General features: G+C 37.4%; 1 protein-coding gene across 6 annotated transcripts in view; it reads left to right on the top strand.

Annotated features, from left to right (window-relative positions):
• Positions 1-14,803, top strand: part of LOC132303167 (NAD-dependent protein deacylase SRT2) — a 55,269-nt gene that overhangs the window by 21,401 nt on the left and 19,065 nt on the right. For all 6 annotated transcript variants that reach the window (XR_009481101.1, XR_009481100.1, XM_059800319.1 and 3 more), the window contains exons 6-11: positions 1,620-1,780; positions 1,866-1,995; positions 5,377-5,538; positions 10,970-11,097; positions 14,506-14,605; positions 14,697-14,770. Coding sequence is in view for 4 of the 6 variants with exons in the window: in XM_059800319.1 (XP_059656302.1) it covers positions 1,620-1,780; positions 1,866-1,995; positions 5,377-5,538; positions 10,970-11,097; positions 14,506-14,605; positions 14,697-14,747 (732 nt within the window). In the remaining 2 variants the exon portion in view is untranslated. The remainder of the gene's footprint in view (positions 1-1,619; positions 1,781-1,865; positions 1,996-5,376; positions 5,539-10,969; positions 11,098-14,505; positions 14,606-14,696; positions 14,771-14,803) is intronic.

Genomic DNA, 14,803 nt, shown 5'->3' with positions numbered 1-14,803 from the left:
TTACATGTGTGCTTGAATCTCGAAATTGGATCTGGGAAATTGCTCCTGGAAACACCTGCTGTTTTGTTATTTGGAAAGCAAGGACATTGATTTTTTATTGCTTATTACATACACATTTCTATTCACAATCAGGAACATCATAGTGATAAATGCCTAAATTGCATCAGCATACTCCGTTATCTTGATTTTAAGTTAAACTCTGCGGTTTTATCTTTAATGTAATTTTACATGTCCATTCCTCTATTTTTCCCTTAAAATTTTGATGAATATCAAATGTTCTACATTAGTGCTTTGTTCGTTAGGAAGGAGAGAAGATGGGTGGAGGGAAAATAGGAGAGAAGGAACAAAATTCATTCGTTCGGTAGGAATGAGACACGAAGAGAAAGGAAAATAGGAGGGATGATCATCCCTCCTCCTTTACAAATTTTCATCCGCCCAAATTTGGGCGGAAGACAGGAGAGAAAATAAGTGGGCTATTATAAAAAGTTCAAATTACTTAATTATCCTTCACAAATATTAGTAAACTCCACAATTTCATCTCAAGCAAAACCCTATCGAGAAGTACTCTCCTTAGTTGGACTCTGTCAATCGAATCTCTCAGCAATCTCTGTGATGCAGGTAGCAAACTCTCTCTTGCTCTCACTCGATCTAACACATACACAAATCTACATATAAATGTGGTCAGTCTCTTGCTGTCACTCTATACACATAAATAGACCAGGTTTCTTGTTTATTGAGAATTTGGGCTTTATCTTGGATGTTCTTTATTTATACGACTAAATATGATTGAGCAATTGCCCACTATATGTCTAATGTTTGTTTATGAATATATTAAATTAGGTGAGATGCTGTAATCAAAGTTGATAAACAGGAGGTGATGAACCTTTGATGATGACCAATTGACTGATCCACGGCTGAAGTTAAGCGACCAAAAACTATAAAAAAATAAATAAATAAATAAAAACATTATGGTGGCTCTGAAAGAAAGGAATAATGGAGAAAACAGTTTTCCAATGAAAGTCAATCCTGCAATGGCTGGGGGTGCATGGATTAAGAGGACTAATGCAAAAGTATCGTCAAAAGTCCCCAAACCTAGTCCAGTCACTACAAATTTCAATTATCGCAGAGACACCACCTGCTTCTCGTTCCTTTTTTTTTTTTTTTTTTCATAATGAAATATCATTATATATATATATATATATGACAAACGACAAATTTAATCGTACTTATCACATAATAAAAGTTTTAAAAAGTGGTAAAAAATAGTGAGGGTATAATGGTAAAAATAATTTAAAATTTTCTTTCCCTTCTCTCCTAACAAACAAACTAAGTTGTGAGCTTCTTCTCCTCTTCCATTCAACTGAACAAAATGAAAGAAGTTCATAATCTCTTCCCTAGGGATGTCTCATCCTTCACTTCTTCTCTTCCTTCCATCCAATTTTCTTCTTTCCTACTGAACGAAGCCTAGGTAAGATTAATCAAATATGAAGTAGTGAATTAGGAAAAGAAAAAAAAAAATTAAATATGAAATAATGCTTTCTAATAGTTGCTCTTATTTATGTTCTCTGGCTTGAACACCATATTTGAACTTCTAATATCATCTTATCTTCCATGAACAGGAGTTTCTCCGTTCAATCCGGGCTCGAAGGCGGTATTGGGCAAGGAGCTATGCTGGGTGGAGAAAGTTTACTGCTGCACAGCCTGGTGCAGCTCATACTACCTTATCATCTCTTGAAAACGCCAGCCGAATAAATTTTATGATTACACAAAATGTTGACAGGTAAGAAGCTCCACATCCACTTTTTGAATCTCTGCTGGTGCCATGAACAAGCCTAATGTGGCTAATTCATCATTGTGTTTTCCAGGCTGCATCATCGAGCTGGAAGTGACCCACTTGAATTACATGGGACTGTTTATAATGTAATTTGTTTAGATTGTGGTTTTTCTCTTTGCCGGCATCTATTTCAAGACCAAGTAAAGGCCCTTAATCCAAAGGTTAGTCTTTTGATGTACAATTTTATGTTTCAGAATTCTGACTGCATAAACTATTATGTTGATATCATATCTCACATCAATGAACCTCAAATCGCTGTGGTTATGATGGATGTTAGATTACAATGAGGTTGTGATCTTGTCACAAGATTATGAATTTGATGTGACATGACAAATAATGAATTTTTAATCCCATTGTCCAGATCCAGTGATTTGTCACTCTCTTATCAATTTTTAAGATACAAATTGATGCACTCCAGAACACCTTCAAAGAATATGGCATTCCTACTAAGTTGGTGATATTTTAAGATAGTTCACTAATGCATTTAGAAGACCTGATTGTTGTGGCATGAAATATCAGTTGATAGAATTTGAAGGTGCCAGGCTGTCATAGGGTGTGTAACCTGAAAGTGCCAAGGAGTGACAAATATTTCACCTTTAATTAGGTTGCTAAAGAAACTGTGGAGCAAAAATCGATATCAAGTAAGATTGAGGTAAGGACCGAACAAGAGTAAAAGTACTATAGGTCTTTATAAGCAAGAGAATTGAAGTTACCCTATGATTAAACTTTTTGGACTAAGGATTTAACTGTAGGTCTTTTTGGTTGAGAAAGTAAGATTGAGTTAAGGACTAAATAAGAGTTGGATTGATTTAAGTTTAAGGCTACCGTTGAAGTTTGGCGGTTTAGGCATCCGGAAGTTGATCCCTTTCAATAGAGCCTTATTGGGGAAGTGGTTATGGAGATTCGGTAAAGAGCGTCATCGTCAATGGAGAAGAGTTATCTCGTGTCGTTTTGGGGAGGAGAGTGGAGGTTGGTCCTCCCGTCCTGTTTCTGTTACCGGGGGCGTTGGCATTTGGAAGTTTATTCGGAAAGGTTGGGATGTGTTTTCCACCCATATTCGGTTCAAGGTTCGAAATGGTAGGTATGTTAGATTTTGGGAAGATTTATGGTGTGGTGATCAGTTGTTGTCTCGTTCCTTTCCTCGTCTCTTTAGCAGTGCCGAGAATAAGCATGCTTACGTAATTGACTGTTATCATCTTGATAACAGTGGAGTTACGTGGGATGTGTGGTTTAGGCTTCTTTTCAGGATTGAGAGATAGCTGAAGTTTGTGTCTTTTTGGACCTGTTGTATAGACAGAAGGATGTTGGCAGAGGTTGTGATGATATTTTGTGGACCCCCTCTCTCCATGGTAGATTCGAAGTTCGATCCTTGTTCTTGTGTTTGTCTAATTTTATTGGACATGATTTCCCATGGAAGTGTATTTGGCGATCTAAAGCTCCTCTTAGAGTTGCCTTCTTTGTTTGGACAGCTACCTGGGGAAAAATTCTAACATTGGATAATTTGCGTAAGAGAGGTACTATCATTGTTAACTGTTGCTGCCTTTGTAAAACTGATGGTGAGTCCGTGGACCATCTCCTTATGCACTATCCTGTTGCAACTAATTGCTGGAATCTCATATTCGGCATTTTTGGTGTTCAGTGGGTAATGCCTAAGCACTCTTTCCAATTAATTAATGCTTGGAGACGATGCCCTGTTTTTGGTCATGCTCGTGATTTTTGGAGGATCGCCCCACACTGTGTTTGGTGGTGTATATGGAGAGAGAGAAATAACAGACACTCTGAAGGGAAGGAATTGTCTTTTGCAAACCTTTAGTCTCTTATTCTACGCTCTCTTTTCTGTTATGTTAGAGGCAGCGTTTGCTCCTCGATTGATGATTTTTTTGTTCTATTGGACTCTGTTGGTCCGTAGGTTTGGCTTCTGCTTTTCGTTTTTTTGGTATTAGGGACACGTTCCCCTTTTGAACGTTTTTCTAATATATCTTTACTTATAAAAATTAAAAAAAAAAAAAAAAAAGGCTATTTTAGGCGAGAGACTAAAAAGAAAAGCTTGCTGGAATTTCGGACAGAAAGGAAAACTTGGTGTTATTGAGCTTGAATCGGTTTGGCAATTGGGACTAGGGTTCTATTGTCAAAGGGATACGCTTTGGGGGATTAGATTAGGGTGATTGAAACGGCTAGTTGTAGCATTAACTACGCACAACAGTGCTAGGAATTATAGATAAAAGGAGAAAGAGCCTTTAGAATATCTATAAGGCCTTCCAGAAGTCTCAGCTAGAAGAAATTAACAGAGTCGCACCATTCAAATACAGCTAAAATTTGTAAGATTATTTTCTTTTTAGTGATATATTTTTTTTTTCCAAAAAATAATACTAGTCAAACTTTGTTTTGAAATGGCTATGCAAGAGCTGCTTGTCTAGAAGCATAGCTAACACAAAAATGAACACTCTTCACCTTAGAAACTCCTTAATGATAAAGATTACCTGTTTGTGCAGTAAACCCCCTTTGGACGGTCGTCTGTCTTTGTAAAGGAGTCCCTGCAAAGCTTTTCAGGAAGAGTATATTCTGTGTGCAAGCATTCACAATTCTGGTCGAACCCACCCAACCAAACTAAGAATAACAGAACATGACAAACACATCCTTTTTCCTTTCTGGAGGGTACTCCGAATAGTGGGTACCTCATCGGACTGATATAAACCATAATTAACAATTACTCACCTGGACATGGAGCATGGATATAATTACTAAAAGTTTACAATAATCTATAAAATTACCAAAGGTATCCTTATTGTGGAGAATCTTATTCTTCCAAAGCAGAAGGTATCAGGCCCAGTGGACTTAACCAACCCCAACTAAAAGTACTTGCTAATCACATGACACCAATTGTGCCACACAAGTCAATTGGTGGGGTCCACAGGAACCTTTCTTCTTTTTCTCCTTTCCTAAACACGTACTTTAAGGTGCTGGTCTTCATCACTTGGTCTTATTGACTGGCTTATGAAAGAATGAGAAATTAGTTCTACTAAATAAAAGAGTTGTATTTGGCCAAGTTCAGTGGAAGTTTGTATGTTTTTGTGCGCAGCAAATGGTATATACTCGATAATATGAAGATTGATTGTTCTTCTCTACTCTTGCCTTTATTGGCAACACAAAAGGCAGTTTGTCAAAAAAATCTGTAATCTTAAATTTTAATTGGAGGTTTGGTTTCTAATAAGTAGAAATAACTGGGTAGAATTCAGAAGTAGGACTGCCAATTGAATAGGCCTATCTCCTCACAGCATACAGAAACATCATTATATGCTATGTATCTTTGGGTAACATCTCCTTATCATGTTATTCAGTCTCGTCTGTCTTTATTCTGGGAATCTAACTGTGAATCATTCATACACACATATTGTTTTTACTGCTTTTTGCTTTTAAGTGCTTTATCCTAATGTTTACCTTGGAATGGTATAAACTTTGGTTTCCTATAGACTCATATTTCAATTTGATGGGCTGCTATTTGGGATGAGTAATTGAAGTAAGAAAATAATGATTTCCTGCAGTGGGCAACAGCAATTGAAAATTTGGATTATGACAGCCAGTCGGACAAGAGCTTTGGCATGAAGCAAAGGCCTGATGGTGATATTGAGATTGATGAAAAATTCTGGGAGGAAGAGTTTCACATCCCATCCTGCCCTAAATGCAATGGAGTGCTCAAACCTGATGTAAGACATTTTTCTCTTGTGAGATGCAGTCTAAAGTCTATTATTTCAGTAGATGCATGTATGCTCGTTCCAAAAGAAATTGGTCACTTATTGTTAGCATATATGATAGCCACGATTTATGAATGACTTACCATATTAGCAAAGAATTTGATTATGCCATAGAATATGCTTTAGAATATGTTGTGATTTGAATTAGATTTGATTTAGTTTCCTTTCTTGTAATATGAGCATGTGCTCTTTTTATCTATAAATGCTAGAGCTGTGAATGAATGATCCATCTCATTTAAGCCTTTACACAAATCTCTTATTTTTCTTTTTTTTATATTTCTACTTGGTAGCAAAGCCAAGGTGGTCCGATTGCAATGAGGGCATTGCGAGTTCGGCACCACCCATTTGGGAATGGTCTAAGGTGACATCGCCCATCTGGGAAGTGTCAGATAGGCAGGGTGGTTCGACCTCAATGAGAGCGTTACGAGTTTGGCACCACCTATTTAGAAATGGTCTGAGGGGACATAATTGTTTCGTTTTTTATGGTCTGAGGAGACATTGTTGATTCTTTCTTTTACATTGTTTAAACATATGTATGAAGGGGAATGGTTTGAGGAGACATTGTTGATTCTTCCATCTACATGTTTTAAATATGTGAAGGGGAATGGTCTGATGAGACATTGTTGGTTGTTTACGGTCTGAGGAGACATTGTTGGTTGTTTACGGTCTGAGGAGACATTTTTGATTTGTTGATCGTCGCTTCATTCGAGAGAAGATCATCTCTAGTCAAATTTGCACTCTATTGTCACAAGCTCTCAGCAGCTTACAGACATTCTTACAAACAGCATCAGCAAGATTATGGTTGAAAATGCATTGTCCAATTTGGGCGGTTTCAAATATCCATGCACCAACTTGAGGGGGAGTGTTAGCATATATGATAGCCACGATTTATGAAATGACTTACCATATTATCAAAGATTTGATTATGCTATATAATATGTCATAGAATATGTTTTAGAATATGTTGTGATTTTAATTAGATTTGATTTAGTTTCCTTTCTTGTAATATGAGCATGTGCTCTTTTTATCTATAAATACTAGAGCTGTGAATGAGTGATTAATCTCATTCAAGTCTTTCCACAATTCTCTCATTTATCGTCTTTTTATATTTCTACTCTTATTAATGACAGCAGCTGGTGTTTATCACTTGTGATGCCAATAGCTAATGCTGAAAAGAGATGCATTATAAATTGTCAATGCTTAATGATAAAAAATTTCTCTCTTAAATAACTCAAACGCAACTGGAAATTTACAGACAAAAGGATTACAGATGCAGATCCATTCATATTAATAAAAACAAAAAAGAAAAACTTTTCCTCTGGTGCATTCTTGAGTGACTTACAAACATGTCATGCATAAGTATCCTTGATTTTGCTAATGGTTATTCTGTAGGAAACAACTCCAAGTAGCATTAAAAAGTATTTTATCTCTCTTTTCCAGATTCCCTCTTCAATTGCGGAAAGGATGGAGAGGTTGCAGCGTAATTTTCTTGGGGGGGGGGGGTGAGATGGGACCAAGTTTGCAGGCCAATTCGCAATGGTGGGTTAGGTCTCCGTAAATTGGGGCCCTTTAATAAGGCCCTCTTTGGGAAATGGTTGTGGAGGTTTGGGGTGGAGAGACATCGGCTTTGGAGGAGGGTTGTGGCATGTCGTTTTGGGGAAATGAGAGGAGGGTGGAGTTCTTTGGAAGTTAGAGATCCTCGGGGGGTGGGGGTTTGGAAATTTATTCGGAAGGGTTGGGATGATTTTTCCAAGCACATTCGGTTTCGTCTCAGAGATGGGAGGAGGATTCGCTTCTGGGAGGATGTGTGGTGTGGAGATGTGCCTCTTGCCCTCGTCTTTCCTCAGCTTTACAGGATTGCTACGGATAAGCAAGCCATGGTGGTTAACTGTTATCATCTTGATAATGGAAGACTGGTTTGGGATGTTCGATTCAGGTGTTCCTTTCAGGATTGGGAGATTGAGGAGGTCATTCGTTTCTTGGAGTTGTTATATCGCCAGAGGATTGTGGAGCTGGATTCGGACTGTTGGTCTTGGATTGCAAACTCTCAGGGGCGCTTTGAGGTGAGATCTTTCTTCAAGTGCCTCTCTTTTGTTTCTGGAGTTCGTTTCCCTTGGAAGTCTGTTTGGCGATCCAAGGCTCCTCTTAAGGTGGCTTTCTTTGTGTGGACTTCGGTCTTGGGTAGGATTTTAACCCAGGATAATCTGAGAAGGAGAAGCCAGGTGGTGGTCAACCGTTGCTCTATGTGTCTTAGTGATGAGGAGTCTGTGAATCACCTTCTTATTCATTGCCCTTTGGCTAGAGAGTGTTGGGTTTTGATGCTTGGCTTATTTGGTTTTTCTTGGGTTATGCCTGGATCTGCTAGAGGGTTGATTGAGGCGTGGAGAGGTTGCCCTGTGGGGGCTCTCAGTCAGGATGCGTGGAGGGCTACGCCGCTTGTGTGTGGTGGTGTTTATGGCTTGAAAGGAATAGGAGATTCTTTGAAGGAAAGGCTTTGTCAATTTCGGTGCTTAAATTCTCGATTATTTCTACTCTTTTTTGTTGGGTTTCAGGAAGAGATCATTGTTCTTTGGAGGAAGTAGTTGATTTTTTAGCCTCTTTGTAGGCTTGAGGCCTTTGTGGTCTTTTGTTTTTGCTTGGGTTCCGCTCCCCTTCTGAGTGTTTTTTTATAAAATTTTTTACTTATCGAAAAAAAAAAAAAAAAAAAAAAAAGAAAAAAAAATTTATGTTAGTGAATTTTGGAAAATGCCTTAAATCTCCCTAGTTAAATATAGGGTAAATTGCACTGGCCTGCCATGACGATAACTGTACAAAAATTATAGTGCCTTCCCTATCAGAGCTTGTTGACTCTGTTAATGGAAGTTATGAAATTACCAGTGTGTCCGTTTTTTTCTTAATGTTATTTTTAGTTGAAAAGACAATAAAATCTAAAATTAAGTCACCATTTTCTTTTTCGATATCTCTGTTTGAACTCCCAAACAATTTAACACATACATACGTATATGCATATATAACCTAAACCTACTCACCTCCTTTCTGATTCCTCTCTTCTTATCCACACCACCTCTCTCTCTCGTCCATCGCCATCATCTCCCACTTCGAAGGCTTTGGTTCAGACTCCATACACAATCACGGTTTGAAAATTGAATCTGGGAGGCCCCAATCCCTTTGCATTCACCTGCCTTCTGCAGAAATGTTAACCACTTCATAGATCACATTCTGATCATGCTCCACAATTCATTACACACCAACATTTGATAAAATTTCTTGCTGTGTGGGAATTCTGAACACCCGTGTGCTGTTCTGCTGCTGCTGGGAATTCCCACACATTGAATCGGGATATGGCACGGAAGGAGCTGGGTAATTCATGTACATTATCATATTACTGGAAAGGACTGGTGTTTCCGATAAGAACTGAGCAAAAGGTTCCCTTAGGTAGAGCATTGGCACGACATCTCTTCTGGTACTGAACTATGGAAGTAGGCAGTTGTTCTCTTCTCTTTCTCAAATCTTAGAACTTTTGAGGAATTTGAATAAAATTACCTAGTCAATCACAAACTGGAGATGGCCATTGAAAATGATTATCAGTACAGAATTAAAGGGGAAACTTAGAAAAAATAAAAAGCATGAGAGAGAGAGAGAGAGAGAGGGGGGGGGGGGGGGGGGGGGGGGGGTTGGGTTTGAAGCATATGAGAAGGTTGACAAGAAGAAACCAGTATTTTCTTCTTCTTTTTTCTTTTTCTTTTTTTATACAAATCCCTTTAATCCTCTCTCAATCAATTTTTTTTTTTTTTTCAACTCTCCCCCTCTAAAACTATTTTCTTACTAAATCTGTTATTGGATTAGATTAATTTTGTAATTATAATTTATTAATTATATAATAATATAGAATTGTAATTATTGAAGGATTCATATATTTAAGTTACACCCTCTCTAAAAGCTTAAGCTTTTGGAGTAGATGGGTTGTTAACATGGTATCAGAGCCAAAGGTCTCTTGTTCAAAAAATTGAAAAACACGTGTTGCACCAAAAAGAAGGCCACACTTGAGGGGGCGTGTTGAATGATTCATATATTTAAGTTACACCCTATCTAAAAGCTTAAGCTTTTGGAGTAGATGGGTTGTTAACAGTAATTGTAATAAATTAATTGAAATCATTTATTGCTATACAACTTGAAAATGTGGTTTGGGTAAATAACTAGATTTGGCCAAGGGCAATGCTGCCTTTTTGTTAATCTTATAATATGGATAAACATGTGATTTCACAATGCTGGAGGATAATATAGTCTTTCCACACATTTGAGAGTAAAATTGGAATTAGAATTTTTTTTTTTTTTTTTTTTTTTTTTTTTTTCTGACACCAGCACTTTCAGATGTTGACCGACTGTCAACTTTTAACCCACGAGATGGTTGTGGTGTTGGAGGTGGCTTGAAGTTTTTCCAAAACACAAAAGTTTAGGTCAAAGTAATTTTTGATAACATTAGTATACCATGTGTATTTTTGCTAATCATCAAAGGAGGTCAGTGTAATTTTCCCTTGAACAAAATATTATTATTTTCCAAAAGATAACTGCACTGCTATGGTGCTTGTGTACACATTAGTTTTGAATACTAGGCAGCATAGGGTGATGTTGCAGTTTTGTACTATGCAATTGTTTGGAAACACTGTAAATGCATGCAATAAATGCTAGAATTCTTAAATAGGTTGTTTTCCCAGTGGCACACACATTTGAAGGTATCGGAGCTACATTCCAGGTGTACATTTCTTTGTTGTACTTTATGCAGAAACTTTAATCTGCCTCTCTAGGATGTTTAATGCATATGCTGACTACTTAATGTTCCAGCACTTGGCCCTTCTTTATTTTATGTCAAACATGATGCATAGAAGCACAGGGCTTTCGATTGTGACCTTTCAAAGGAGGAGGAGGAGGAGGAGTGTTGGTTGAGGGGGGTGGGGTAGGGGGAGCAGTGTCCTATGATTGACAAAATATGCATAATGGATATGTTGAAAATTTTAATTCCTTTGGGCTTCCTCCTTGAGAACAGATTGCAAGTTTTTCCAAGTTAGTTTGATTTATTATCCCAATGCAAGAAACATGGATGTAAGCTTCCTTTGGGAATAATATTTTCTAGTTTGTATGTTTATGGATAATTTTAAAACTCTTTTATAAATTAGGTATGATTTATTTATTGATTCAAATAACAAAGAGATCCTTAATTTTCCAATGGCTCATCTATTGCTCAATTTATTTGGATACTTTTGATTTCATTTCATTATGTCAGTCAATACTAGCTTCTGAGAATGCATTCTCATTTCATTATATTACACCGAAAGAATTTGGAGGTGATCATGTAGATGTTCTTATGTACTAAATAACTTTGTAGGTTGTCTTCTTTGGTGATAATGTTCCCAAGGATAGAGCTGATAAAGCAATGGAAGCTGCAAAAGAATGTGATGCTTTTCTTGTGCTTGGGTCATCTCTGATGACCATGTCTGCTTTCCGACTTGTTAGGTAAAAATTGTTTTGCAGATTTCTTTCATATTGAGTTAATAGTGTTTGAGTTGTCATGGCTGTAACTTTACAGAAATTAAATAATCGTTACTCTGTTTCGCTTGTTGGGGTTAAGTTGGTTAACTGAAATGAATTGTGTTCTCTTCCTGTTTGGCAAGTGTGTTTGTTGGTTGTTTTGTGTTGTGGGTGGTGTACTGTAGCGAGAAGCAAAACACTGCAACACATTTGGTAATCGGTTGTTGCCATTTGAATAGTATCAAATTTGTCGCCGGAAAGAGGCCCAAAATTTGGCGTTTCCTAATGTTTTCGCACTATAGAAAAACAGATCAGGATCCCCTCCTGTTGAGGGGGTCCTGACGATGGCTACCGCCTCTCACCATCAAGGCCACCCCCTCTCAACCACCAACCCCAACCATGGCCACCGACTCTGTCCACCACCCTCCAATCACGGCCGCAACCTCTCAACCTCCTACAGTCCCACCGCCACCATATATGTAGAGTCATATATCTTGGTATGTTGTGCACCTAAACTCATATGTATTAACCCAATTTTAACAAGAACCACGAATTAAGATATATAAACCCATATATACACTCATATAAAATCGTGTTACTTCTATTCAATTTGGGTTTCCATGTTATTTGCCCACCCATCAAAAAAATCTGATCTTTTTTTTTTTATTCCCTGAAGTTAAAGCAATTACGCACACACCCTACCTCCACCGAGATTCGAACCCCCGACCTCCCCAAAGGAAGGGGTGGGCCAATTGGTCCTTTGGTAAAAAAAATAATAATAATAATAATAAAATCTGATCTTGATATATATATTTTTTCTTTTTTTTTTTTCCTTCTTGGACGAAAGATAATCAGTGGTCTGGAAGGTTGATGAAACTAAAGATCCATTTGTGATTTAACTATTGACTATACATGGGGATAAATATATTTATGTATCAACTTAGTTGTAACTGTAAGCATGTAAAATATTTAGTATTTAGGTATACATATATACATATATATATATATATATACATATATATATATATATATACATATGTATATATAAATCACCAATGGGTCTTCTTTGTTGAAAGCCCCTTCGATTTTTTTTCAATTAATTTTCATCACATTGGTTTAGTTTGAGGGTTGATTGGAACAAGAGCTGTGCAAAAAAGGATTTGGGTTTGTGATTGTGATTGAATGGAAATAGATTTGAATTTTGAAGATTAAAAGGAGGAAAGGAGATGTTGCTCGGTGGTGGTGGTGGTGGCAACCCAACACAAGTGGCGATTTAGCAACCGAGCAGAGAGGGTTCGCGATGATGGAACCTCTGCAACTTGCAACAGTCGGGCTTCAGATCTGAGAACGACGGACAAGAAGCGCTGAACACAACGATAGCTTCAAACCTCCGGCTCGAACAGAACGACGGCCAAACCTTCTGCGAAGAACAGAATCGACTTCGATCTCGATTTTGATTTGTAGAAGAACACCACAGATGCAATCACAACCACAATCTTAGTTTCCCATTGTTTCGTACCGCTCTGATACCATGTTCAAACTAATGAGAGAGAAAGAGAGAGAGAACATGGTGGCTACACAATGTGTATTTCATACATACAGAATCCTGCCTATAGTGGCTTATATAAAGATACAAGACTTAGCTAATTACACAATGACCCTACCAACTATATGTAATTACATAATGACCCAAAATATTCTAACAATATAGGAGAAGAAATTATAAGAAATTATGAGAATAGAAAGAATTAGAAAATAGGAAACAACATCAATTGCTGAAAGATTTCTCCACTGATTCCTCCATTAAATCTTCAATACTCCCCCTCAATTCAGAGCATGAATGCTCAACTTACCATTGAGATGACAAGTAACAAGTGTGAATGATGAAGAGAGAGAAGAGAAGACGAAGAACAATGCTACCAAACACACCGACAACCCAGACAACCCAACAAAAAACTGCTGGAGACACGGCAAAGGTGAGGACAATGCTACTGAACACATCGGCACCCCAAACAAGTCGATAAAAACTGCCGAAGACACAGCAAAGACGAAGACAATGCTACCGAACACACCAGCAGCCCAAATAAGTTAATAAAAAACTGTCGGAGATGCAACAAAGTTGAAGAACATTACTGCTGAATAAACCGGCAGCCTAAACAAGTCACAAATAGTACCAAGAAACCCTTAGCAGCATTTTAGATGGTAAGGGAATATCCCAAAATAGGGGTCCGAACCTAAGAAGAGAAATTGGCTCTGATACTATGTTGCAAAGTATAAAACGGAAGCGAAGAGAAAAATAAAATAAGTAGAATACACAGATATTACGTGATTCAGCCACTAGGACCTACATCCAAGGCAAGAAGAGCCCAAAGGGCTACATCACTTTTATAATACTCTCTCAATTCATATACAATACAATGGTGGAGGCTCCTTTAAATAGGAGACGAAATTATGAGAATGGAAATAATTAGAAAATAGGAGACAAGGAGGATTTTTATCCACTGATTCCTCTAGTAACACCAAATCTTTAATAATAGGAAACAACATTAATTACTAAAAGATTTCTCCACTAATTCCTCTATTAAATCTTTCATAATAATGGTGATTTGTTGTGCCTCAAAATGCTTAGTTTTGAGGCACAGGACATCACCACAGGACCCCCTCAACAGGAGGGGATCCTAATTTGTAGAAAACACTGTAGCGGTGAACAGTACCAAAAAATTAGCAGGCCTTTACTCTCCATTTGACTTTCAATCATGCAACAACTTTGAAACATTACAAAACGATAAACCTGTCTTCATGTTTTTGCTTCCAAAAATCTGGCAACAAATTTTATGTTACCAAGTATGTTTCCAATCACAAATGAGCACACTCCACAACAAAAATGAAAACAAAAACGAAAAATGGAAATGGTTGCCAAACGAGCCCTGTGCTGCTATTATACATGGTTGCTTTGATGCCTGCAATGTGTAATTATGATATTTTATTTATTTATTTTTTTGAAGTCTTTTATTGGTTGGCCGATGTTGGTTCGTGTTGAATTTGCACCCAAAAGCATCAAAGAACATCAGTATTTGCAGCAAGGGAGGATGATTACTACTTCCATCGTAGCAGAGATAGGACTGTAATGAACTGATAAAGCAGTTGTCTCCAAGACATCACTGTTATGATTAATTTTCAAATGTTATGTAACATGAGATTTTCCCCATCAAAATCATTCAGCTTGAACCTTGATTCACATGTAGTGGGGAGGAAATTTTTTTTATTGTGTCCTATCTCTTTTATATTTAAAATGCACAAGGAAAAGAAAACAAAAGGATATCATCCATGCATTTTTTTTTCAAATTATTTATTATATCAGGTTGATAAAGCTCTTCAAATTGATTTCTACAGGACTGCTCATGAGGCAGGTGCTGCTACTGCAATTGTAAATGTAGGTGTAACCCGGGCTGATGATTTTGTGCCTTTGAAAATCAATGCTCGACTGGGAGAGGTACGGTTCTCTGAAAGCACCTTAGCAGACAAATTATTCACACTGGTAGACAGCTCTTATGATTCTTGTATCCTTTGCTTTGTTGTTATAGATACTGCCAAGATTGCTTAATGTTGGGTCTCTCAGCATCCCCGCTCTCTAGTGATTGTACCAGAAAAGGAAAAGGTAAGATGAACAATAGAATCTTATATTTTCAGT

The sequence above is a fragment of the Cornus florida genome, unplaced genomic scaffold, assembly GCF_030987335.1.
Source record: "Cornus florida cultivar Cherokee Brave unplaced genomic scaffold, ASM3098733v1 CherokeeBrave_3.0.0_Hap2_Chr04, whole genome shotgun sequence".
Lineage (NCBI taxonomy): Eukaryota > Viridiplantae > Streptophyta > Magnoliopsida > Cornales > Cornaceae > Cornus > Cornus florida.
This window is presented reverse-complemented; position numbering and strand designations above follow the sequence as displayed.